This window comes from Scatophagus argus, chromosome 21 (assembly GCF_020382885.2).
Source record: "Scatophagus argus isolate fScaArg1 chromosome 21, fScaArg1.pri, whole genome shotgun sequence".
Classification (NCBI taxonomy): Eukaryota; Metazoa; Chordata; class Actinopteri; family Scatophagidae; genus Scatophagus; species Scatophagus argus.
In genome coordinates, this window is record NC_058513.1 from 5519164 (window position 1) to 5545027 (window position 25864).

Sequence of the window (25864 nt, forward strand, 5' to 3'; positions counted from 1 at the left end):
TGGACTTTTCTTTTGTCTCTTCCAGCCCTTTGCTGTTTTGGTCCAGTCTCACAGCTTTCTCATTGCTGTTTTAAGGGGAAAAAACAGACCAATGTTTTGGGGTTTTTTTGCTGCAAAATCTTATATTTTACTGATGTGCAATATTAAGGAAAGAGTTGACCTGTAGAAATGATGCAGGAAACGTGCATGAACCCTAACTAACTAATCCCTCACTACATTTTGCACTGAACACTGAAGCTAATTGACCTTTGGTAAAGCGGAGACTTCTTTGTCAAGGGAACAGCCACGTTAGAAGCACTCGCCAGCCTAGAAGCACTTAAGAGGCCCCACTGCCCATCTCACCCATTATCTGTAAATCAAAAGTGTCCCAGATCTTCTCAGCCCTGCTCTCCGAGGTTTGAAAAACCTGCTCTGACAGACTTCCGTACAAAGATTCACTGTGGGATCCTGTTACGTGAGACGAGAGATGAGAGCAGGCTGATGTGGAGACAGACACAACAGTTTAACGAACAGGAGGTTCAAGGGCCAATTTTGAAAGCAGGATACACAACCACACACTCAAAACCTCAGCGATACAGTAGTGAATATTCTTCTCCATCATTTCACCGCCCACACACAAACACAGACTGCACCCCCTCTCACACACACCCTCCTCCCTCTTTGTCAGCCTGTGTGTGTTCCAAAATAAAAGCCCTGACTCTGGTCCTGTGCCTGCTGTCCTCCACAGCTGGAAGTGTTATTTGCTCGGCGTCAATCACAACAACACACCCCTCCCCTCCATCCTGCTCAGGAAATTACATTTCCCACTTACTCGCCAGAAGCAGAGGTGTGTGTGTGTGTGTGTGTGTGTGTGCGCGTGTGTCCTCAGACATGCTCACCTGTCTGTTTCTGTCTGCGTGCATGTGCGTATGTTTGTGTGTGGGCACGTGAGTCTGCCAAATGTGTTTCCACTGTGTGTGACAAACGGGGGGGGAGGGGCAGAGGGAGGTTCTGAGTAGAAACAGAACGTCCAATGTTTCATATTACACTCTTTGACTGGGGAGAAAAAACAGAAGAAGAAGAAGAAGAGAAGGAGGAGGAGGAGGAAACTCTGGGCTTCTTTTCTTCAGAGGCATTTAACTGGGAGTTTATGGAGGCTGCAGCCGTGGAAAATGAAGATCTCCTCTGTGGTCTTCGCTCTCCTGACTCGAGCACTGCTTGGAGGTAGGAAAAGCTTATTTTGCTTCATACCAAAGTGGATGAGGTGGAGACAAAATGTTTCCCGTTATTTTTCAGTGAAGCTTTGCGGTAAACTTGTGAGAATTAGAGAAGACAGCATGGTGATGATTGAAGGGAAAAATCTTTTCAGTAGATAAGATGCTCTGTTAACTAAATCTTCTTAAACACTGTCCTGTTTCTGTTAAAAAAAAAAAAAAGATCTTCTAGCAGGGTATGGTGAATAACAAGTTTATCAAGCTGCATGTGTTTGCAGAGATGAGAGGGAAATCCAAAGTGAAAATTGGTGGTTTTCCTCAGAGTGTTTGAACATAAAACAGAGTTTGCAGTCTCACTTTTCCAGTCAGATATGTTGATTTCAGAAAACTTCTGTCCAAACAGATGATTACATTTAACAGTTAGAGAGCTCAAAATCAACATGCAAAACCAAAACAACACTTTTCAGCCACTCAACTGTATATTCCTTGTTTTGTTCCATCAATCAAAACTTAATGAAAGACACAAGTGTAAGAATGGCACCGGTGCTGAGCTGAAAGCATCTGAGTTGTGCCACACTTGAAATGCTTGCGTGTCATGGAAAATGTGGATTATGAAATTACCCAAGTTTGGAAAAAATGCCGTGTGATGTATAGTCATGCAACTCATGAAGCAGCAAAGTTTGTTCCTCAATATGCATCCAACGTATGTCGTCATGCTGCCAAAAACAACATGGCTGTCAGCGTGATGGGGGAAAAAGGCTGTTGAACAACAACAAGCCCACTGAAGATGTGGACTGTAGTGACTTCATAGTTTTCATTGTGGAACAAACTTTCACCGTATTTGATATGCTTATTGTTATTTTACCGTGCTGCTCCAGTTCATCAGGCACTCAGACATCTCTAAAACGTAAAGCTGGATTCAATTTAAGTGTAACTTTGGAAGTGGAATAAAAACAGCTTTAAATTAATCAGAGTACTTCTTTTATTTTAAGGTTTATGATAAAGATGCTCAAGCTTTGAGTCAATGCTTTACTTTATTTTGCATCACTTTCAGCACAGATTTGACCCCATACAGGAACTGAACTGCACAAAATTGTGGTGAATGCCAGACTGAATCCCAAAACAGGACAACCTGTCTTTAACTTGACATTATTTTGAGCAATAAAAGACTGAACGGTAGCAATGAACAGATCATTCAATGACCCCGAAAGAAGTCCTAGAAGAAAGTAAGACAGTGAAAATCATGTGAAGTTTGAGTCCCATTAAAACTCATCAGCCAAGAAGACAACCTGTGATCAAGTCAGAAGCTACAGAGAAACTGAGTAAGTGACCTTCAGTGAAGATTGTTTGGTCAGCAGATTTCAAGGTCAAGAATCACTGATCTTCAAAAACTTCAGTTTTTCTGTGAAAACTGAAACCTATAACCTTCTGTTGCTCTTTGACAAAATATCATACTGTCTCAAAATTTCAATCAAATTTAGCGAAATAAACTAATAATTTCGAATTTATTAGAATAGATTAAATTATTCGAATCACTCCTTGATTAAAATAATGAACTCAGAATGAAGATCAGAAGTTTAGAAACTAAATTTGATTCCCTTTAAATTCTCAGCTTTACTTACTTGACTTGTTTTTTAGCCAACCATCTGTTTCACGTACAAAACAATTGAAACAGCTCAAGTATTTAGAGAGATGCTTAGACTGGGGTTGCCATAACCCACATGCAGTCAAAACATGAGAGGAGCATGGCTTCAAAGTCACATGTGTTTTGTTAAGACTTAACCTTCAACCACTTCTCCATCTTTCAAGGACTGGATATTTAACAGATATCATTAGTTGTACCAACAGATCCAGATATTCAGACTACATACTGCTTCAAATTCTAAAATAACTTGAATAAATCTTTTTTTCTTCAGATTTATGTTTGGCCGTCAACGTCACGATCATCCCTTCCCCCTTCACGGTGGCCCAGGAGGGTCAAAATATCACCCTCTCCTGCATTGTGTCCCAGCGGCGCCGCAACACTGCTCTCCCAGTGGTGAAATGGACCTTCCTGCCAGCGGGGACAGACCGGCCAGAGGACGAACTCCTCATAGCCCGCGTCAACATGAGGAAGGCCCGTTTCTATGGCAACTACACAAAGAGTTTCCCGTGGCCTAAACTGAAGCTGACGGTGGTAAAGCAGGGGAAGATCTTTGACCTGCTGATCTTGAATGTGTCCGAGGGGGACCGTGGGCTCTACATGTGCCGGGTGCAGGAGTTTAAAAAGCACCAAAACCGCTGGAAGGCCTCATCAAACTGCACTGCTGCGACTGAGCTGAGAGGTGAGCGCTGAATTTAATGCTTTATTTTAATGTGTTCTTTTGTTGTCCCTGGATGATTTGAGAAGCAGGCACTCTGTGAGCGTCACTTCATATTCGTTTAGTTTACAAAACAGTCACGACCACCTTAGAGGAGGAATCAGGCAAGTAGCAGTGGACCCCTTTATGAATGTAAAAAAATAAAGGGCTGTTCTACCTTGTTGTTTTTACCATGAAACACTTTGTTTCTGTTTGTAATTTGATCCTTCCCTCCGCTCTCTGTGCCAAAACAGTCAGAAATAAACCCACTTTTCCACTGTCACATATGCTCAGTATGTTCCAAATACTCACACAGTATTTTGCCAAAGGACTACGCCTGGATGGCGTGGTTCAGACCAGTGGTAGAGCAGATCATGGATTCTCTACACATCACATCCTCTAACCAACCTGGTCTCACAGAAATACGTGACATATGCACGGATTGTTGACACTGCATTACATGGTACCGACACAAAATGTGGTAAAATTACGTGCGGGCACCACAGAATAAAAGCATAACCTAAATGAAAAGCCTATAATTACTTGTATTTCCATTCAGATTTCTACTTTACTACATCATATTGTACTTCACCTGTGCATTTTAGTCCACTTCTTTACACTATAAAGCTTATTTTTCAGGTCAGATTGTTTTCTTCTTCTCTTTCCTGTTTTTCTTATGTGTTGACAAAACATTCTCCTACTTCTTGTGCTAAATAAACTGTTGAAAATCCCTCTTGGATTAGTTGTAAAATGCATCGTCCCATAGCTGAGCATGAAACCTTTTTGAGATATGTAGTTCTAACAAACATTTGATGATCTTAGAGAATATGATGCATTGCTGTAGAATTAACATCCCAACAATATATAAGCAGTTAAAATGGGCTCAACCTTCTTCTTCTTCTTTTTCATTGGAAGACATGACATTTCCGTTTCCTAGGTTTCCCAATGAGATATTCAGTTCATATACACTATATGCACTGAAGTATTAATGTAAATATTAATGTGATATGATACATATTTAAAAAAACGACACACATGAATCATTTAACGTATTTACGTATTTAGCAAACACTGTTACAGAAGACATCTGTAAACAACAATCAATGAAAATGCAGCAATTGAGGAAAACAAGAGAGTTCCAAAGGACTCCTGGACTGAGCTTCACAGACAGGTGAATTTAATTTTGGTTTTTGCTGCATGTTTTTGTATTGTGGGAGAAACTCTGAGCACCAGGAGAAAACCCTACATGGACACAGGGAGATATACAAACTCCTCACAGAAACGAGGTGGAGGTGTTTCTGTGAGCCGCTGTGCCGTCCTCGAATTGGGAGCAATTTGAGCTTCAGTGTCTTGGAAAGAGGTGGCTGTGAGAGAGAATGGGGGAGTTAGGAAGGTGGAAGCGAGTTGGAGGGAGGAATGAGGGGGAAGGTGGAAAGAGGAAGGGGTGATGGAGACAGAGGGTGAAGGGAGGGTGGAGACAGGACAGACGAAGGAAGAAGGAACTACTGTTGGTCGACCTGAGCCGAACAACCAGCAACCTCCTCCACCACCCTGTCGCTGTCGTAGTTCTTGTTGAACCTCCAACCCCAGCGGCCCTCTGCCTTCTTCTCCTCTCTTTTTTTTTCTTCTCTTCTTTTTCTTTCTTCTTCATCTCTTCCTTCTCTTCTTTTTCTTTCTTTTTCCTCGCTCTCTGAATCTTCCTGCATGTCTGACAGAGTTTCTCCAGTTCAGTTTTCTCTCCCTCCAGCTGTTGTACTGTCATCTGCCAGTTCTGGTTTTCCTCTGCAAGTTGTTTCTTCTCTTCCTCTTAGCTCTTTGACGTGTTTCTCCCACCTCTGTTCTATCTGGGCCAGCTCGTCTTTGAATTTCTGCTGCAGAGCTTCGTGTTTTGTTTGCCAAGCTTCGTCGCTCTGCTGAAATTCCTCATTTTCCAGCTGAAAAACGTATTATTTTTAAAAAGAGGTCTCGACGTTTTCCAGTCATTCTTTCATGTCATTATCCACCTGCTGTTCATTTGCACTGTTTACCTCACCCACTTGCACTATACTCCACCTTGCACTACCTCACTTTTGGACTACCTCCAGAAACATATTTATTTTACTTATTTTATTTTGTGTTACCTTATTCTATTTTATTTTATTCCTCTATTATATGTTACTTGTCACGTTCTATGTATGCACCAATCACCAAGACAAATTCCTGGTAATGTGAAACCTCTTCACTTACAATGGCAATAAAGTCTTTCTGATTCTGATTAGTAACCAAACCAGGTATTTAAAGCCACATCATGATCTTTTCTTCAAAGTGATTTTTGTACCTTAACATAACCACACACAACATAACACACAACTGAAACATATCGAGGGCAGTAACGAGGAAGTTGCCTCAGAATCCATTTGGACCACTGACACGTCACAAACCTCCATATCCTCAGTAATTTGACTCGTCAAACATGACTTTGTTGAGATGATTAATCTTTTTGAACATTTCTTGGCAAAAAGTAAGACTGGACTTTTTGTAGCCGTTAAGACAGGTTTTATTTCAGTATTAGCTGAACTGGTCAGTGATTTTAATCTCATTTGAGACGTATGGTTTCTCACCCTCCATCCCAGTGACCATTACAATCACACAGATCCTGTCCAAATACAACTGCAGTGTTATTTAAATTAACAGTAACTTGAAGAAAACAATATTTGATGACAGATATCAGCACTTTGTGCCACCATAATGTCTTACATTTGTATTATACTCGGTATGTTTATTCGGAGAGGCAAGCATGTTGAAATATGATTGACTTTTTTTTAATTTGATTTTTATGTATTTTATTTTTAATGAGAAATTTAATTTGGCTGAATATTTTTTGATGAATTTGCTGCATGTTTTTGTTTTTTTTTGTATTGTGGGAGGAATCCTGAGCACCAGGAGAAAACCCCACATGACACAGGGAGATATACAAACTCCTCACAGAAACGAGGTGGAGGTGTTTCTGTGAGCCGCTGTGCCGTCCTTGAATGGGGAGCAATTTGGGCTTCAGTGTCTTGCTCAAGGACACTTGGACATGTGGACAGGAGGAGGTGAGGATCGAGCACCAACTGCATGATCAGTGGACGACCCGCCGTCCACCCTGAGCCACAGCCGCCCCACAGGGTGAAGGAGGAAGGAGTGAGAGAGATTGGGGGGTTAAGGGAAAGATGGAAAGAGGTGGGGGTGAGGGAGGACGGAGTGAGAGAGAATGGGGGAGTTAGAAAGGTGGAAGAGAGCTGGGGGGAGGAATGGGGGGCGGGGGGGAGGGGGGGGGTGGAAAGAGGAAGGGGTGATGGTGTCACAGCTCTTTTGTGTTTTGGCATTGAACTTCCCGTTTCTGAGGACTTTTGTTTTTTTTTTCATGAGCAATTTAATTTTGGTTTTTGCTGCATGTTTTTGTATTGTGGGAGAAACTCTGAGCACCAGGAGAAAACCCTACATGGACACAGGGAGATATACAAACTCCTCACAGAAACGAGGTGGAGGTGTTTCTGTGAGCCGCTGTGCCGTCCTCGAATTGGGAGCAATTTGAGCTTCAGTGTCTTGGAAAGAGGTGGCTGTGAGAGAGAATGGGGGAGTTAGGAAGGTGGAAGCGAGTTGGAGGGAGGAATGAGGGGGAAGGTGGAAAGAGGAAGGGGTGATGGAGACAGAGGGTGAAGGGAGGGTGGAGACAGGACAGACGAAGGAAGAAGGAACTACTGTTGGTCGACCTGAGCCGAACAACCAGCAACCTCCTCCACCACCCTGTCGCTGTCGTAGTTCTTGTTGAACCTCCGACCCCAGCGGCCCTCTGCCTTCTTCTCCTCTCTTTGTTTTTTCTTCTCCTCTTTTTCTTTCTTTTTCATCTCTGCCTTTTCTTCTTTTTCTTTCTTCTTCATCTCTTCTTTCTCTTCTTTTTCTTTCTTCTTCATCTCTTCTTTCTCTTCTTTTTCTTTCTTCTTCATCTCTTCTTTCTCTTCTTTTTCTTTCTTTTTCCTCGCTCTCTGAATCTTCCTGCATGTCTGACAGAGTTTCTCCAGTTCAGTTTTCTCTCCCTCCAGCTGCTGTACTTTCATCTGCCAGTTCTGGTTTTCCTCTGCGAGTTGTTTCTTCTCTTCCTCCAGCTCTTTGACGTGTTTCTCCCACCTCTGTTCTATCTGGGCCAGCTCGTCTTTGAATTTCTGCTGCAGAGCTTCGTGTTTTGTCTGCCAAGCTTCGTCGCTCTGCTGAAATTTCTCTGTGGTGGTCCTCAGCTGGAGTCTGACTTCCTTGAGTTTGTGACGGAGCTCCTCCAGTTCCTTGTTCTGTTCCTCCATCTTTTGGACTGTTGTCTCCAAACTGAGTTGTTTCTCGTACAGTTCCTTCTTCTGTTCCTCCATCTTTTGGACTGTTGTCTCCAAACTGAGTTGTTTCTCGTACAGTTCCTTCTTCTGTTCCTCCATCTTTTGGACTGTCGTCTCCAAACTGAGTTGTTTCTCAGACAGTTTCTTCTTCTCTGCCTCCAGGTTTTGCTTTGTGTCCCAAACCTGTTCTTTGTCGCTGAACTTCTCCTGCAGAGCCTTGTATTTGTCTTGCCAGACTCTGTTGCTCTCCAGAAATTCAGCTTTTCTGGCATGAAGGATTTTGTTGGCCTCAGTGAGGCTGTGATAGAGGCTGTCATTGTGTTTCCTGAGAGTCTGGTTTTCGTTGTCCCTCTGACGGAGCTGCTGTTCCAGCCGGTTGACCATGTTCTGCAAATCGTTCTGCTGCAGAACAATCTTTTGTTTTTCTAGGTTCAGCACGAGCAGCTCGTTGGTTTTCTCTGTGGCCTTTTGTCGCTCTGCCTTCAGTTTGGCTTCCATGTGTTCTTTCTCTTGGACGCTCTCTTCCTGAACGCTCTGCATGTACTGGAGACTTCTCTTCAGGTTGGAGATTTCTTCTTCATGCTGTGCGATGGTGTCACGGCTCTTTTGTGTTTCGTCACTGAACTTTCTGTCCCTGAGGTCTATGAACATGTCCCGTCTGTTGACCTCATATTTCAGTTTGTGGATCCTGTATCCCATCTTCATTCTCTGAGACCCCCATTGCTCCAGGGCGCCACGAGCGTCTAGAAGCTCGCGCTGCAGTTCGACAGGATCTGTGGGAAGCGCTGCATGGGCCCAACTGACCTGTGGAGCAGCGAAAGCAGCTTGTTGGCTGTTTCCGGGATTGTTTGCTTGGTCCATGGTCCCTGTCTGATGTAGACTGTAAATAAAAAACAGCACAAGAACAATTTACTTACCTGTAGTAGACGGTGTTGTCTTTCGCAGACTGGAGCTGTCTGTTATAGACTGTGTTGTCTGTTATAGACTGTGTTGTCTGTTATAGACCGCGTTGTCTGTTGTACACCGTAGTTTGCTGTTGAGAGCTGTAGATTTTTGTTGAGGACTTTCTCAAAGGTAAAATCGACTTGACTGTGCGACACGTCACTTGTTCGTAGCTGATCCGAGTGAATCTGACTCGACTGTTGTGGTATTCCTGGGTTTTTGATTTCAGAGTTCTGCAGTCCGGCTTTGATGTCAAGTCTGATGTCATCAGATTCTAGCATTCTGTTGGCTTTGAAGCTGGAACATCATAGGACTGGTAAAACTCTGCAAGCTCAATCATGTGTTGCCTAGCAACAGTGCTGATTATTTTTTACCTCTGTTGATTCGCTGAGAGCATGAAGGCCCTGATCACATTCACACAGTGACACACATTCACACCTGGAAGCTGTTCTGCCTTTGTGTCAGTGCGTCGTAATGCAGCGTCAACAATCCATGCATATGTCACGTATTTCTGTGAGATCAGGTTGCCTCTAACCAGTGTGACAACGTACCTCACCAAATCAAACAGTAGTGTATACTGATATCATGTACCACAACAGAGGAAACACAACCATAGAAAATAATACATAAAAATATTTGTCACCTACTAGAGAAGACTGATTGGTTAGAAAGTAAGACAGATTCATAGATATGTGACTCATGTGACTTTTTCTTAGTGTCATAGTGTACTATTGTCGCCATTGAGGTAGTAACCTTTTATTTACACCTGCATTCAGCGTCTCAGTCCAAAGAAGCAACCATCTGACAGCAACTGAAGGGACAGTAGTCAACCAAACTTCCTTCACCAGACTAACTGAATCAAAATATTTTTTCATGTCAGCTCCACAGGTAGAAGGCTAGCATAGGTCACAAACCTATATTAGATTTATATTTATTTAAAACCATCCATTTTCTATACCGCTTATATATACCGCTATGCTGCCCTATTTATTTATTTAAATATTTATTTTATTTTTCAAAGCCTAAAATAAGTTGGAAATCCCAAAAATGAGTTTTTAAAAAATCACTTGAACCTTGTTGCATAACTGTTGAAACTGATAAACCTGCACATCGCAACAACCTCACAACATCCTACAGTGTACATAGCAAAGAAAGCAAATCTCTTTCTTGAGGCCTGGTAAGTAGTGTTTAGCAGTCTCTGTGGATTGCTGTAGAACGGCTGATCAACCTTTCATGTAAATGAATGCTGCTTTTGCAAACACTGACATGAAGCTGGATTTAAAAGATGTTTAGGACTGGAAATGTGACTACACACTGCATCTTTTAGATATGGTGAGTTCATATCAGTCTCAACCTTTTCTGCATAAGGACTCTAAGCCCCAACCTCTATAGCTTATTATAGTCTAAAATGTTCTTTCATACTTCTTTATTAAAATTTCTGTCCAACATTTTAAAAGTATCCAGTAGCAATGAAATGTCTTTGTTTTAAACAAGTGGACTTACGTTAATTGTCAGAGTGGGAATTGAGGCCTTGAGCCAAAAAAAGGTGGGGAATCTCTGTATTCAGTTGCTTCAATTTATACTTGGCAGGAGAAACCCGTAGCTTTAGCCCAGTTTCTCACAGAGTGACGTCACTGCTTTTGATGGTACAGGGTGGAGACTTAACAGCTATTTTTGCAACCACAACAGAAGCAGTGACAAATGCTGTTTTGATAATAGTAAGACCGCAGAAAACGCAGATGCCAGGTTTGTCTGCAGAAACCTTAAACGGCCAGCAGCGGAAAACGGCGACTGCTATTGCGCAGCTGTGAACACATGAAACTGCTGGAGCTAGAAAAGCATGGAAAAAGAGCATGGATGCCCCGTTAACACTCCCTCTCTACCTCAAAAATATGACTGCATCTGAAGATGCGGGCAGCAACATAACAAATCTTTCTGACATGTAATTCTGTCAAATGCCTCCAAATGTCAGTTTAAAGCAAATGGGGTGATGTTCATAGTCTTACAGAGAAGCCCAAAGTAAGCTCAAATTGTGATCAGTACACTGAATACAGCATTAAAAAAAACATTTGTCCTGGGGGGAGCAGTTTTGAGTCTCCAGCAGTAGCATTTTCTGTGACCACAACTGGATGATGTAATTCATCTGGCTGGAGAAATAGTGAAGTGGGTTCACACAGTTAAAGCACTGTCCTGCTTTTGATTTGGTGAGGGGAAATGTCATTGGTTAGGAGTGAGTCTGGAGATAAAACGATCCTCCATCGCAATAAGTTGTGGCTTTGACTGAGTAGATGTTCTTGGAGAAAGAGCAGAGGGAGAATGTGTGGTTTCAGTGCCACTGCTGGCACATGAGACGCTCACACAATGGAATGGATGACAAATCCCCTCGTACCAGATATTGCCCAGAAATCTCTTCTCTTCACTTTCACAAAACCGTAGACACACTTTAAAAGCTTCGTAATTATCTTCTCAACTTTTCATTTGTGTCAGATTTTGAATGCAATTCTCATGTTCACCAACAGACATGAGGAGAATGCTGATGTTTTTTGGTGTTTCTCTCAAACTTTGTTGCTATCTAACTGTAAGCTAAGCAGCACCTTGATAAAGTGCGTCTGTGAAGCTTTCTGTCCCCGAAGGCTTCACGTTTCTAGCAAGCATCACTTAAGAGGCTGAAATGATAATTGCTGGTGACAGATTTTTAACGTTGACTCGGTGAGTGGGATGAACACACTATCTCCTGCAGACTCTCTAATCTTTCCAGCTGAGTTGTTTTCAAATGAGGGATGAGATGATGTAAGAATGATATATGTGCCCTGGCAGAAAGTCAGCATCCTCACCAGTTGATCATCCAAGTAGAAAACATGGATATAAAGAAGAGTTGTTCTTGTACTGCACTGTAGAGCAAGTTCATATTGTGATACTACGACTCATAATCTACAAATGAGCTCTTGTCCAGATTGAGTAAGACAGGTATATAGGCAGGAACTCAGTCCCATGGCTCCACCAACCAATCACTACTGGCTCCAAATGACATCACCAACACAAGATGGCAGCGCTTATATCTGGGATATTTTGGCTTCATTTTTGTACAGTGTGAGGAAGTGGAGATGTGTCTCATATTTACGTATGTTAATGTGTTCTAACATTTCACTGTTTGATTTAGCTTACATACATACTCATACTCGTATAGTTGTGAGATGTCTTTTACTGTGTTTGATTTTGTTAATGATTTGTTGTTGTTTTTTGTTTTGTTTTTTTTTTAAACGGTGATGCTAATGCCAACTATCTAGGTTTTCTTTTATTGACTCGTAACAGACTCCAACACTGGAAGTCATTTTCATTCTTTATCAGAGAAAGAGCTAACAGATGCTAAGCATTTAAAGCAGCAAATGCAGAAACTTCATGAAATGGCTGCAGGTTCAGTATTGTGTTACTTCAATGATCAGAAGAAAGCAGAGAGGTATTTATGTGAAACTGCTGCTTTCTGAGTGGTTTATCATAAGTATGAATGCATCACAAAGTTTCATTCTTGTTACAATCATACATCAATACAATTCATCTTATGAAAGCTCATTGTTGAAGTACTGTCAGTGTTCATCAACACAAGATGTTCCTCGCCACATTTTCCATGGAAGGGTTCCTACAGGCTGTGACTTTCGGGGTGTCCACAGCCAAGTCTGGGCAGACACACAGTCCCTAATGAAAGCTGTTGACATTGGCCCTGACATGGAGTTTCCCTCCCAAAAGTAGAACAGACAGTCCTGAGAGACTCAGCAGAAATGGAACAAGAGATAGTTGTGCTGAAGAAGGTAAAGTTTGAATGTTTGTCTGCAGTGACAATCGAGTGGGCAGCTGACTCATGTCTGGCTTTTAACCTTTGGTGGTTAAGGATGTGGAGAGTTATTTTTATCCAAAGAGGCACCAGTCCATTGTGGTTTCAGAGATACTAGTGAAAAAAAAAACAACTGAGACATTTTGAAATGGACACTGCAATTATAACACAGATGGCAATACATGTAGAAAATAAAACTACAACATTTAAATTTAATTACATAACATGAGTGAGTGGAAGCTCAAAAGTAGGCCTAGACTAGACTGGAATACCTCCCTTGCACTGGTGAACTCAATTGCACTCTGACGCCCAAATTTCTGAAAATCAACACAACTGAAGTGCCCTCTAAGATGCCTTAGATGCCTGCCCTGATAAGCCTTTAAGATTCAGGGAAACCAACATGAACTCAAAGATAAACCCATGAGTTTTGTCACCATCTGAGATATGAGTTCTCCGAACCAAACACTTTGACATACACTGTCCACTGTCTAGGCCGCGTAATGGATGGGCTAAAGCATAACAACCGTGAAAAACTGCATTATTTCTGCCCAGTGGACAAATGGCCTACGGTATTTCTTCACAGTATCCACACGAACGCTTGACAGCTATGATAAACATCAGCTACACATCGGAGGAGTTAATACCCCTCTGGGGCCACTGCTTCGGGTCCCCACTTCAGATGAGAAACAGCAGATGACTGAGGCTTTATGTGCACAATTGCGTGTGTTTGTGACGTCAAGCTGATGGAATTCCTGCGGTCGGATAACATTAGGCGACCAGGTGTTTCCACAGTATGTCTCACACACAGAAGTCCCATTACTCTACTTACTACTGCCATAATAAACACAACCAGAGAGGTCAGAGGGTTTGGTAGAAAAACTGAGGGCAGAGCACAATGTGCACACAGCCTCTTCTTGGCATAAACAAACTAAATTCATAGGTATTTCTATAACACATGTGGGCGACTGTGAGTTAACAAGGGGTGCGCGGCACACAGATATGGCATGGGTTTAAGTAAAGTAAGAACACAGACCTCTGGGTATCCTATTAGCAGATTCTCAGTTCTTTGGTCACAAACATCTCTGTAGACATAAAAAGGTACATCCAGTAGGCCCATGTTTACAGCTATAATAAGGATAGGATGGTGGAGCAGACATACAAAAAGATGCTAATTCTTAGAAGAAAAGATGGAAACACACAACAGGAAGTGGAAAGGCTGGATTATTCAAAGCTTTGTTAAGACACACAATGTCACTTGTGTACATTCATTTCCAGGCTTTTATAATACAGTAAATTAAAGCAGTGACTAACTCCATAAATGGGGAAGACACAGAGATTATTCACTCCCGTCCACATCTGGGTATTGATGTTCAGTGTTAGGTTTGTTGGGGTACAAAAAAGAGCCACAAATCTGAAATACACTCAGCAAATGAATGCAACTCTGTGGCTCTGATGAACAAAAAGGAGTTTGTTTGAATGTTTCCACTTTAGTCTGATGCTGCAATTCAAAAGTTGTATATAAAAGAAGACTTTGACTAGATGAGGATAAGAGCCAGTTTTATGGTACACAGCACACCAGATTTATCCGATTTCTGATTATTCCAACATTTACAGCTGCTGCTCTGACAGAGCTACACAGAACCTGAGGCAAAAACACCACATAAACGTCATAGATTTTGGCAAGATTTACGCTCTGAATAATTTACTGTCAAGGAACGACGGGTCTTTAAATGAATTCATCTGCCATTTTGAACAAGCAACAGAAAGTCTTTTTGTGTGTTCTGTCTGTTTGTGCCGCCGATGTATGTGCTGAAACTGTGCTTTTGAGATTTTTATAAACAACAGTGTCCTTAGAAAATGTGTTTCACAAAACCTTTCCAAATAATGTGACAGCCATACTACACTACATATCAACTGCTGATGCATTACTGTGACACCATGATTTCATTGTTGTTCCTGTGCTGATTTACATTTGCTGTCAACTCGTACTTGGACAGCAAACCAAGCTACTTGATAAAGCTAGAGGCTAGGTAAACAAGGTATGAAAGGATTTGACTCTGTTGATGCTCATCACTGATACCTTTGTGATTATAACCACTATTTTTGTCTGATTGCACTTTTTTGAGCCCAGTCATCAAGGCGAATTAATCTGATATTCTGAGTTTTCATCACACATTTTGATTACGTTGAAGCACCAACTTTGATTTAGCAAAACTCTTAAACTTTTATACCTACTCATATTTACAATGTAAACACTTTGTAGTAAACATAATAATCCACAGCCAAGATCATTTTGTCCATCTCCCCTTTAAAAATGATTAAGGCCAATGTTTTCAAACAGCAAAATGTAGGTCACATATGGCCAGTGAAGGGTTAGTGGTTTCACAGATGGGGACCAAATCCAAAAGTATGCTCCCAGCAGAGAACAATCTGTGGACTGCTGGTTTCATTAAAGCCTTTCAACCAACAAGGTGGAAATGTCAGTAACCTTTTTTTTTCTTTTTTTTTTGTTGTTGGGGGGGGGGGGGTTGAAAAAAGTCTAATATCTAAGAGCCAATTAATAGCAGACAGGGATATAGTGGTCCAAGAACGTTCACTTCTTCTGTCATGAAAGCAGTTGATTATGGGTTGAGCAAAATGGTAACACCACTACTTAGTACATTTCATTTTCTAAACCATTGCTTAATGTAGTTCTCTGTGAACTGCTGAAAGACGTGTGTGGTTGACTGTTTTTTTGTATAAGGGTACCCTGTTATTACTGGCCTTGTAGTGACATTTAGTTTTAATAAATGTTGTCCCATAACAGAATGAGTAGTTTGACTGTAGCGTTATGAGCATGATGCAGCATTCTGATGAAGCTCTTTCCTACGGTTTAATCTTCTCAGAACTGCAGGCTTTGCAGTAAACATCCCAGTGATTTATGTGATGTTTGGCAGTTTAATTCATGCTTTGGCTGTTCCACACAGTTTTATATCACTAGCTGTATGAAAGGAAAGTTGTGACTGGGAGGTCGAAGTGTTTTAGTAATGGTTTTAAAAAAAGTCTCATATGTTCCATCTATCAGATGGTTCTAGTTATTTATTGGTTTCTTAACTTTTTAGTGTTTTAGATTTTGATATGCCAGTTTTGTACATAAATAATTGCATGAGGATCAGTGTATGCAGAGAGGATCAATTTAATAGCTCCGACCGTGTAGCTGTGTTTTGGAATCACCTGAAGCATGTTTATAACAAATTTGTCAGTCAGTCAGCAAGCAGCGCAGCCAGTCTTCCTGTGAGAAAGTCTCCAGCCAGCGTGGTGAGCCTGCCTGTCGTCAGCTGCTGGTGGTTTGGGGTATTTCAAGATGCCCTAGTGGGTGTCACTTCACAAGCTTCCTACCACCAGCAGCAAGAGTATAGCATATGTTAAGACTACTGTGGTCAGATGGGGTGGAGAAATGAGTGAGTGTGTGGGGTGAGATTTCAGGTTGATGGGATGGGAAGCATATTTTCTCAGTCATTTTAGAGACAAGCAGCACATAACTGGAATTCTCATTACACAGATAAAGGCCGCATTCACAGGCCTTCCCCATTGCTGCTCATATTCTGCTCATATATTTTATGGTGTCACAGTTATCCTGTCTATGCTGCGGTGTACAGTAACTGGTGTCTATCTAAGACATGGGGACATGGGGTTGCTGAAAAAGCTCAAAAGTCACATCTGAGCTTTTTTCTTTCTCATTATGATGTGTACCTTGTAGTTTTAATTGACCAGTCAAGGCTTAGCAACCATAATTAAGCATGACAAGCTTTTCTCATAACACAATTAGGCTAATTAGCGTCACTCTAAATCCAATAAAACAGTCCTGCTCCTTTATGCCCATGACTTGTACAGTCACAAGTAACTTGTGAGGATGCTAGCTTTTTTGTTGTAAGCTTTAGAACCATAACAACTGGCCTGTCAGATATCATATTTAAGACCGTCTGCAGGACTATAATTTTATTTGAGCTGGCTAAGACACTAAATAGTCCAGCCAGCAACGGTCGTCTAAAGTGGCCACATCACTGGTTGTCCAAGTGAAATTGAGAAGTCTGCTTTTGTCTTCCACTGTCTCAAGTCAAAAACCCATTGATCCAGGGTGTCCTGGTAGTCTTAATGTGTATTGTCCTTGGTTCGATTCCTGCACAGGAACCATAAATCCATGTCATACCTCTTTTTCACGTTCTCTGCACTGACCATAAAATAAGGAAAGAAGAGAAAACAGCCTTAAAAGTTGAACCATTGTTACAAAAAATACTACACATTCCTGAGTGGTAAATCAACCATCGTTATCACTCTTGATTGAAATGGGCACAAGTGGCCTTTGGTGGATCTGCAATAAAAGGTTGTGATGATGCATAACTCTAAGTCAATTGTTTGCATTAATGCCTGGTTTAATGAGCTATTTATCCTTTTTTAAAAAAAAAAACCAAAAAGAAACAGTAAAGGTTAACATTGAGACAGTGATTCAGAGACAAGGATCAGGCAGGGAGGAGACCCACCTCGGCTCATTGTCTTCCTACAATTACCTTTATTTAAACTCAAACCAGGGTGTAATCAGGCGGCAGGGAGGCCGCAGTGATGACTGTGGACTTTACATGGTTCTCCCCTCTCTTTCTTTCTTCATGTAGTGCATCTTTTACCGGCCACCAAGGCCAAAGAAAGCCTGTGGAGCTTGTTTGAAGGTAAGTTGTTATATTTTTAGTGTGTTCGAGTGTGTGTGTGTGTGTGTGTGTGTGTGGTGTACTGGCACTGTATGGTTCTTGGCAGACTAAAATAGCCCAAACCAAAGGATATAGTACAGTCACTTAAATAGCTCATAAAACATGTACCGGTACTTCTTTTTTCTTTCAGATTTTTGTGTAGGCATGAGGCTGATGCACTGATGAACTAAAGTGTGTGTTTTTGTGTTTCAGATGTGTACCTGTGTGCAGTGCTGATCTGCTCAGTGGGTCTGCTGTGTATGTGCATGTTCACGATAACAGTAACCTGCCAGTACATACAGAGGAAACAGAGGTTAAAAGGTTAGAGCATTACTGTCCACTGACTTGGGTTCTTAAGTCTCAATTTTTTTTTGTGTCCATCTTTTTCCTCTAAGCACTCAGCTAGAGAAGTTTGCCTTTTACTGAAGTACACTTACCTGTCTCCCTGTCAGATATCACATTTCTAAATGTGTTTTATCTCTGTAGATAATTACCACTTGGTCAAAAGCCCTCAGAACAGGTAAGATTTTAGGAGGACACACACACACAGACAGAAAAGATAGCAAACACTCAAATGTTCTTGACTACACTGAACATGTGGAAATCTGGTCTCAATCCAGCTCAGGAGAGACCGTCACCAGTCTGGTTAGCGTGTCTCCTGCTCTGCCTAAGAAGGAGCGAAGGTACAGGAAGAAAAGGAGCAGAGACTACCAGGTGGAGATACCACCAGAGATACCTGCAAAAGGTAAACAAGAGTGTCTGGGTGCATTCACAGCATTTACAGTTTTGTCTAAAGCATGTTGGAAAAAAACTGGACTTGGATCCATTTTTGTTTTAGATTTGTTCAGATGTAAACTGTGCAATCAGACGTGAGCCACACCTTGTCAACAAGACGAGACTCACAAGTAGCTCATTTACTGTCTGACATAAATAGCTTAGTATGAGCATCAGTCCAAACTGAGGTTTACACTTGGTTCATTTTGTTCTGCTTGGCTTCTTTTTTTTCTTATTTCTCACTGAAAGCAAAAAAACATGAGTTATTTTGGGTTCAGTACAGTCTTAATGGCCATCATGTTGTGGTAGAGCTCCAAACTCACTCAGTTTCCTCCCCACTCATGGCTCATGTTTAAAATTTAACTAGAAACTGTGCTGACAAGCAGTGTTTTGAGGCGTTTTAGAGCCAACCTCACTGATTGTTGCTGTTTTGATGTTAAGCAGTTTCAACTGAATTATTTTTGAGCATTCATTAATATTAAAAGTTACTAATTAACTAATTAACACTTGGTATCTTGTGTAATACATACAAAAACCTGTGAAAAACATTAGGTTTGCAGGAGGGTTGTTTCCAGGGAACCACAAAGGAGACACGAGGAATAAGTTGGGCTCATACATCACTTAAATCACTGAACAGTTTTTACACTTTGACTTTGTACTGATGAAACCAACGAGATATAAACTGCAGGCTATAAAAACAAAACACTGAGCTTAAAGTGCTTAAAATTATTCAGAAGCTCCACTCAGAAGCTCAGTAACTTCAGAAGTGGGATTGAATTTTTAATAATAGAATCTGTAAGGGCCTTGAACGTTTTCTGTTGTTATCACCACTGTCGGTCTTAATGCTATCTGGAGGTGAACTCATGTCAGAGTTGTGGTTATGATAGAGATCTGGATCTTGTAAATCTAGATAAAGGATATCTGCAAAACCACTTACATTTGTTTTGTCCCTGCAGCTCCCATTGGAGACAAAACAAGGAAACCCAAACTTTTAAAACCGCAACCAAGGAAAGTAGTGTTGGTGAGTGCAATACGTGCCCTTTGATGCATTCTTTATTTTAATCATCATTCATTATTGTTGTCACATAATCGGAAGTCTACTTAATAATCGTTTTTACCTGTGTGTAACCCGCATAAAATATGTGTTTTATGTTATTTTTGAGAACACTTTTCTGCCAGTACTCACTCACTGATACTATTGCCTACTTGAGACAGCCTACTATTGCTACTGTGCCAAGTACAATGGAGAATGACCAACACGTGTCAGAAATGTATGCCAGTAAAAGTTCCAGAAAATGTCATAAAGTGTACCACGTAACCCAGATTTAATGTTTTAATTGTCACTGGAATGAAGTGGCTATGTGGCAACTTGGCTTTTTAACGGCACAGAATGCTGCAAGAGGTAATTGAATTTTGGCATCTTTAACCCATGAGTCCTGTTAGGAGACGTCTACACACAGGCTGTCATTTACCAAACCAATGCAGAGGCAAACCAAGGAGATGAGAGAGCAAAACATCTAACTTTAAGTGTTCCTCTCTCAGGATAAAGTGCGCGCTAACTGCTGTTCAGGATTCGTTTTTAATTCAATTTAAAGATTTCTTGACTGTGTTCACATTGACAAGAAAGCTTAAGCTCATGATTAATGACGGGGTTCTTCCTTAACCTCTGTGCTCATTTTCTAACCACTGATGCCACTTCCCTCCCTTTCCATCTCCCTCTCCTCCGTCGTTTCCTCTGCCTTCCTTCTCCTCCATCTCCACATCTCCATATCTCCAGCCGAAGATAGTGGAGGAGAATCTGACCTACGCAGAGCTGGATCTGGTGAAACCCATTCCAGAAACCAAGGCATCATGTAGCGGCACTGTGTATGCTCAGATACTGTTTGAAGAGCAGCAGCTATGAGAGAAACACACACACCACTACTAACTGTGTCTTGTGTAAAAAAAAATATTGTCTATTTAAAGTCTGTATTGTTTTGTATTCCTATGGTTTGTGAAGGGCAAAATGTCTCACATTTATTGTACATATGATTTTATATATTCTTTCATTTAACTTCATTTTATGAGACCAAGATGCAAAAGGAAATGTTTTGTGTTATAGAAATTTCCTTTGCACCAGTGTTTGTATTCTGTGTAGCTTAAACTGGAAACATAATAGAAGACTATGGTGCATTAAGACCAGATTTGTCTATCATGACAGTCGGAGGGGAGATTGGACTTTTGAACTCGCGGATTAATCTGCCTGTTCATATAAAACTTTCATTTCATATTTGTAATCTGATATCAGAAGGTTAATGTCCTGTGGTGTGTTGTAGACACTCAGGATGAGGTGAAGGGAGATAAAGCAGTTGATACTGGTCTGATGTCTGTGCATTATGTATCAAACTAGAAACATGAAGTGATAAGCTTAGCTAGGCTTACCATTAAGAGTGACAGCAGGGGAAAACAGTTAGCCTGGCTTTAGCCTGCTAGCTAGGGGAAGTGAAGTGTTGCAACTGTTTATTTACAAATATATCCAAGTTGTTGTCAGCCACGAACAAAACTACATTATGCAACTCTGTAAAGCTACAAATTCTTGTTTTTCCTCTTCTATATTTTTATGGATAAAAAGCAAATATGATCTTATGTGTTCATTGGTGAGCATCAGATGTGCTAGTAGGTGTATCGAAAAACCTTTGTTTTCCCCTGCTTCCAGACTGTTCTGAGCTGAACTGATGTCCCTTATGGCTCTAGTTTCAAACTTAATGTACAGACAGGACCGAGGTATCGATCTTCTCATCTAAGCTGCTTCATAAAATGACAAACTATTCCTTTAAATTCATAAATACACATTAATCTGGATGCTGACATTTTCATAAATTTATGTTTAAGCAACAACATGTCATACCAAATAGGTTTCTGTGAGGTCCTGACGTCTGAAATTTCCTCAGTCAGTTGTTTTCACAGTGAATTGTGGGAAACCTCATCTCGAGTAGGTCTAAGCAGAGTTATCAAGGCGAGACGAGGTAAGATCAAGACATCAGCTGTTATTGGATGTGAATCAGTGTATTTCCAAATGTGATTAACCTCTAGTGTGTTTCCAGCATTATCTGCCTCACAACATCTGCATCTCAGTTTCATTCAGTCAGAATCTTTGTATCAGGTTGCAGTTCATAATGACCACAACTCCACAGAGTTGATATTGAAGTAACGATTAGCCCCATGACCTCCCCCTACGGGCAAGTATGTGAGACCATCCAAGCCCTTTCATGTGGTGCCAACAGCCACTTAGCACACCAGTGACATATGAACATACTCTATATACAAACAAGGGTGGAGTTACATGTAGGCTAAATGCCGTCAAACTTAAAAAGGCACATACTATAAATCCAAAACGCTGCAGACAACTGTGACACCTGATCTACAAACTGGGAAAAACTAATATCAGTATTTGAACTATTTCACATTAATGTAGTTTACTTCAAAGCTTAAGGAGATTTTGTTGTTCGACTTGAGATAAGAGCCAGAAGCCATATCAGCTGAAACCCCACATTCCTTTGTACAGTCTCTTTGCTTTCTCACTTTCCACGAATCTGAGTGTGAAAGTGCTTAGGCCTCTTTTTCCATTTAATGATCCTCTGGATGCAGGCACGGAAAAGCAAAGGAGAGTGTTTTAAACAGTGAACTTGAAACCCAGACACAAAGGCACCGGATCCCTCCCTTCCCCCAAGACCTCCACTATCTTGTGTGGAGTTGTCCATAAAAATGGAGCGGTGGTGGAGGAGGTACTCGTTTACTTTGGTAAAAATAATAAAACAATGATGTTAAAGTACCTCATTACACACAAAATTCCTGCATTCCAAATCTTACTCAAGTAAAACTACAGAAGTACTATCAGCACAATGCACAGAGTAATTAAAGTCAAAGTGAAAAGTACGCATTTAACAAAAAATGGCCCCTGTGAGTGTTACCTTATTGTATATTACATGAATGGTTTCCATTACTGGTGCATCAGTGTGTAAAAGTACCGTATTTAACTGTTGCATTAGTCGTGTTGAGTGTTTTCCAACCTAGGGGTCGCGTCCCTCCCAAGGGTCATCAGATAAATTTCAGGGGTCATGTGGCGATCAGCATGAGTCATCTAAATGAAACCGAAATGAGAGGTCCCTTTTGCAGGGTCGACAACTTTTACACATCTCAGTTATGAAGAGAGAGGCCCCAGCCAGACATGAACCAGACGCTGGTGTATTCTTTAAAAATGTGTTGTATTTCATACTCTTATTGAGTCTTTCTTAAATCGTAACTCAAGTGACTGTGAGAAAAATACAGTGGAGTAAAAAGTACAATATTTCCCTCTGAAATGTATTTGTGATGTGAATCGCAGTAGCAGAAAATTGTAATACAGAATACAGTTGCCTCAGAACCGTACTTTAGTACAGTATTTGAGTAAATGTATTTAGTTGCTTTCCACCACTGCGATGGAGTTCCTCACAAACATGAGTCCCTCTTTCCCCTGCATGCCTTTAGTCATTGTCAGACTTTAGCTAAATCAGCACATAACATGAGCAAACCGATCTGATTGTAATTAGAGAATCTATATAGGTGGTTTTTGCTTTACTTATGTAATGAGAAACTATGGACCAACTATGGTTAGCTAGCAAACAGCTGATGTACACATGAAATTTCTGAGACTGATGTGTTGAAACAGTCTGTCTCCACCAACAAAAGACAGAAGTTCTCATGTCTGTTTTAAAATGTCAAGCCAGTTATGTTGTATGATAACCACATATTTATAATCTTTACAGCAAGCTGGTGGTTGCAGATTTTTACATTCTTTCTGCTCCTGCCTATATATTATGTTTCAGAACAAACCACTATCGCCCTCCATTTGTCACCATTCCAATTTTCCATTGTTGTTCTCTTTTGTGTTTTTCAGTTGCACAGTGTGTATTATCCATGAAACGACTGAAAGTGACCTTTCAGTGGCGGGCAGAAGTGTCTTAAAAATGCCCTTAAACTGTGAAATGTAAAGTTTATTCCAGACCACATTGTCCTTAATGGGAGTCCACTAACTAGAACCATGTGTGTGAATTCTGCCTCTCTGCTCCCTCTTTTCCCTCTCTGCCCACCACTGACCTCTGCAATCATCAACATTCCACTTCTGCTCTTTTTCATTTTGTTCATTTCATCAGTTCACTGTGTATCACTAAGTGAAATAAATATATACATGGATATGCACAGTATGCTGCTTTCTAACCATGCTAATGGTCTGTCTGTCAGTCCACCACTTCGGTCCAGACAGAAATAACTCCACAACTATTGGAAGGATTGTGCTAAAATTTTCTATTACATTATCTGTGTCATGTGACCCATGGATGCATATTCAGAGCTGTCACTGATGATCCTGCAGGTCAAGATTTGTGACTTGTAATGATCGAATGTTACAAAATGATGTACGTACATTCCAAGATGATGTGTCCTCATTGCTTTGGTCATCTTTTTACATTTGCGTTGTTCTCTCAGAATGAATATAGATTATTTTGCTTTTCATTTCCAGCTACCATCTGGTCAAAATTGAAATTTTACATTTGAATTTTTGACCTGTTGATGGCTTTCAATGCTAAATAGCAAATGTCAGAATGTGCGTAAGTGACAAGCTAAACATATGCATCCTCACACTGTCATTGTGAGCATGTGAAGCTTCCCACACCTATTGATTGCACTGGCTGCACTGGTTAGGTGAGGCACTGAGGAGGGCATTTAACCTGCCAGTTGTATTGTATGATGTGGAAATTATTTAGTATTGCAAATATGAAATACAGGACTCATTTTCTATGCAGAAATGTTTAAATGTAAATTTATGATTCACTGATTCGTTTCATTTCTTGGTTTAAAAAGCTGTAACTTCTCAAAGAAAGCTAACATAGCAGCTATTTTAAAATTATATGGCTTGGGTCTGATTGTATCATTTCCCATTAACTCTATGAAAGACGTATGGTCCTAGTTCATCCACTGAAAATATCTGACTGATCTGCTGGGTGAATTAAAGCATATCCAAATGCTACAGAAAGAGATCCAACTAAACTGAGGTCTTTAAGCTTTCATATACTATTAATGTGCATTCACTGCTAGTCAAGAGAAGTATCTACACTGTGATCAGAGCTCACACTCCCCAGCTCCAGTTATATTTCACCTCCATGTTGACATAAAGAGGAGATGATAGAGGGGTGCAGTCGTTAGCAGCCTGGATGGGTGTCAGCTGCTCTTGTGGTGGTGGAGGCGCTGTAATGAGAGAGGGGGAGAATTAAATGTTCGGTTTAGTGCAACCTCCAAATTATTTTCGAAAGGAAAAGAGAGAGGAAGCTCACTGTGTGTGCATGTGTGTGAGTGTGTGTGAGATGGGAGGGGGCAAAAGGAGCCCCAGAGGTCTTATAAAAATGTCTCGCTCACAAAGAAAACACAGAGTTGACAGGTCAGATGACTTAGTTTTGAGGGAAATGGTTCAGGAGCAATAAAATATGATCATTAAGGTAAATACATTTTTTTAAGTGGGTGGAATTGTTGAAAATGAAGACAATATTAAGAGGATGTGATAAATAAAAGAAGAGAGAGAGAGAGAGAGAGAGAGAGAGAGAAGGAAATAAAAAAGGAATTCTGCCCTGTATCCAAAAAGCTGTACTTGAAGGTGTAGGACAGATGCTGGTTTCCTGTCTGACAGACAGACAGCTTCCGAGACGCTCCCTTAAAAAACAACTGATGTCACCAGTAAAACAGCCAAACAAAACCTATTGTTAGAGTTGAATCCCTTGCGTGTGTCTGTGCTCGTTCTGTCCCATGCATGCCATCATCTCAGTCCATAGAAGTACAATGCATAGTAAACACAGTCTACAACCAACATATCCTGTGTGGTTACAGTAATGCATAGCTACACTGGCCTTGAGGCAAAAAAGAGCGTATAATGAAAGACTTGAGCAAGTGGAAATCGCAGGAAGTAGGAATAAGATGAAGGCTCGGGACTGGATGCCCTGTAAGCAACTCTGATCCAGTATCCAATGTTGAACGGTCAGTACATGTTATAGGAGTGACCTCTTCTTCCTTAATCCTTTCTGTAAGTATACAGCACTACTCTAAGATCATGTCCACACAAACCATACAGTTAAGGTCTTCAAACAGGCCCACTTGGACATTGCCCATGAGCCTGCGAACCCAACAGGCTTCTGGCTGTTTGACCTTCTTAAAAACACAGTGGAATACACAGGCAGAATGTAAGAGTCCTGTTGAGGAACAAACCACTGCCTTAAAACAAAGTCTTGAAAGTCCAGTGAGTTTAAAAATGCGCAGGAGGCGACTTGTTTTCCAAATCCTTAGAGGAAGAACACACCAAGAAAAACACCAGGCTAACAGCTCATCCTCTTACTGGACGCTGATGCACGAAATAGCACAGAAATGGGAAGGGAAGACAGTTTGCCCCTTTGCAGGTCAGCTAAACTATAAATGTCATGACCTTTATTGAAAACAGCTTTGGATGACGGTATCTGATCTCATTGTGTTGGATCCAACAGGCGTTTTGTGCCTCACACTGGGATTTGTTTGACAGACACATTGTAACTGATGAGGCATTTCACTGAGAGATTTATTAGTCTGCAGCAAAGGCGACTGTCATGTCTTACTGCTGTGACGGCCTCTGCTGTTGTATGGAACTGCAGACCTAGCAGACCTAATGAGAAACAGCTTGTCCCGG

The 25864-nt window shown here is 41.0% G+C and overlaps 2 protein-coding genes across 2 annotated transcripts; one reads left to right on the forward strand and one right to left on the reverse strand.

Moving 5' to 3' along the window:
- Window positions 1–921: 921 nt before the first annotated feature.
- vstm4b (V-set and transmembrane domain containing 4b) lies at window positions 922–24746 on the forward strand. The gene is made up of 8 exons (XM_046377091.1): window positions 922–1203; window positions 3110–3517; window positions 17299–17352; window positions 17584–17691; window positions 17857–17890; window positions 17991–18115; window positions 19101–19165; window positions 19922–24746. Exons 1-8 carry the CDS (start codon window positions 1152–1154, stop codon window positions 20045–20047), a joined length of 972 nt encoding a protein of 323 aa, XP_046233047.1. The 5' UTR covers window positions 922–1151; the 3' UTR covers window positions 20048–24746.
- On the reverse strand, window positions 6902–9022 carry LOC124052617 (golgin subfamily A member 6-like protein 22). Its single transcript, XM_046377090.1, has 2 exons — window positions 8796–9022; window positions 6902–8758 (listed from the first exon to the last, which is right to left on the reverse strand). The coding sequence occupies exon 2, from the start codon at window positions 8737–8739 to the stop codon at window positions 7252–7254; it is 1488 nt and encodes a 495-aa protein (XP_046233046.1). The 5' UTR covers window positions 8740–8758; window positions 8796–9022; the 3' UTR covers window positions 6902–7251.
- Window positions 24747–25864: the final 1118 nt, after the last annotated feature.

Bases quoted from the DNA above. Each gene is read 5' to 3' on its own strand.
- vstm4b (XM_046377091.1), top strand. From the start codon at position 1,152: ATGAAGATCTCCTCTGTGGTCTTCGCTCTCCTGACTCGAGCACTGCTT. The intron at 17,891-17,990 runs GTAAGATTTTAG...GTCTCAATCCAG, and splicing joins GTCAAAAGCCCTCAGAACAG to CTCAGGAGAGACCGTCACCA. The intron at 18,116-19,100 runs GTAAACAAGAGT...TTGTCCCTGCAG, and splicing joins ACCAGAGATACCTGCAAAAG to CTCCCATTGGAGACAAAACA.
- LOC124052617 (XM_046377090.1), bottom strand. From the start codon at position 8,739: ATGGACCAAGCAAACAATCCCGGAAACAGCCAACAAGCTGCTTTCGCT.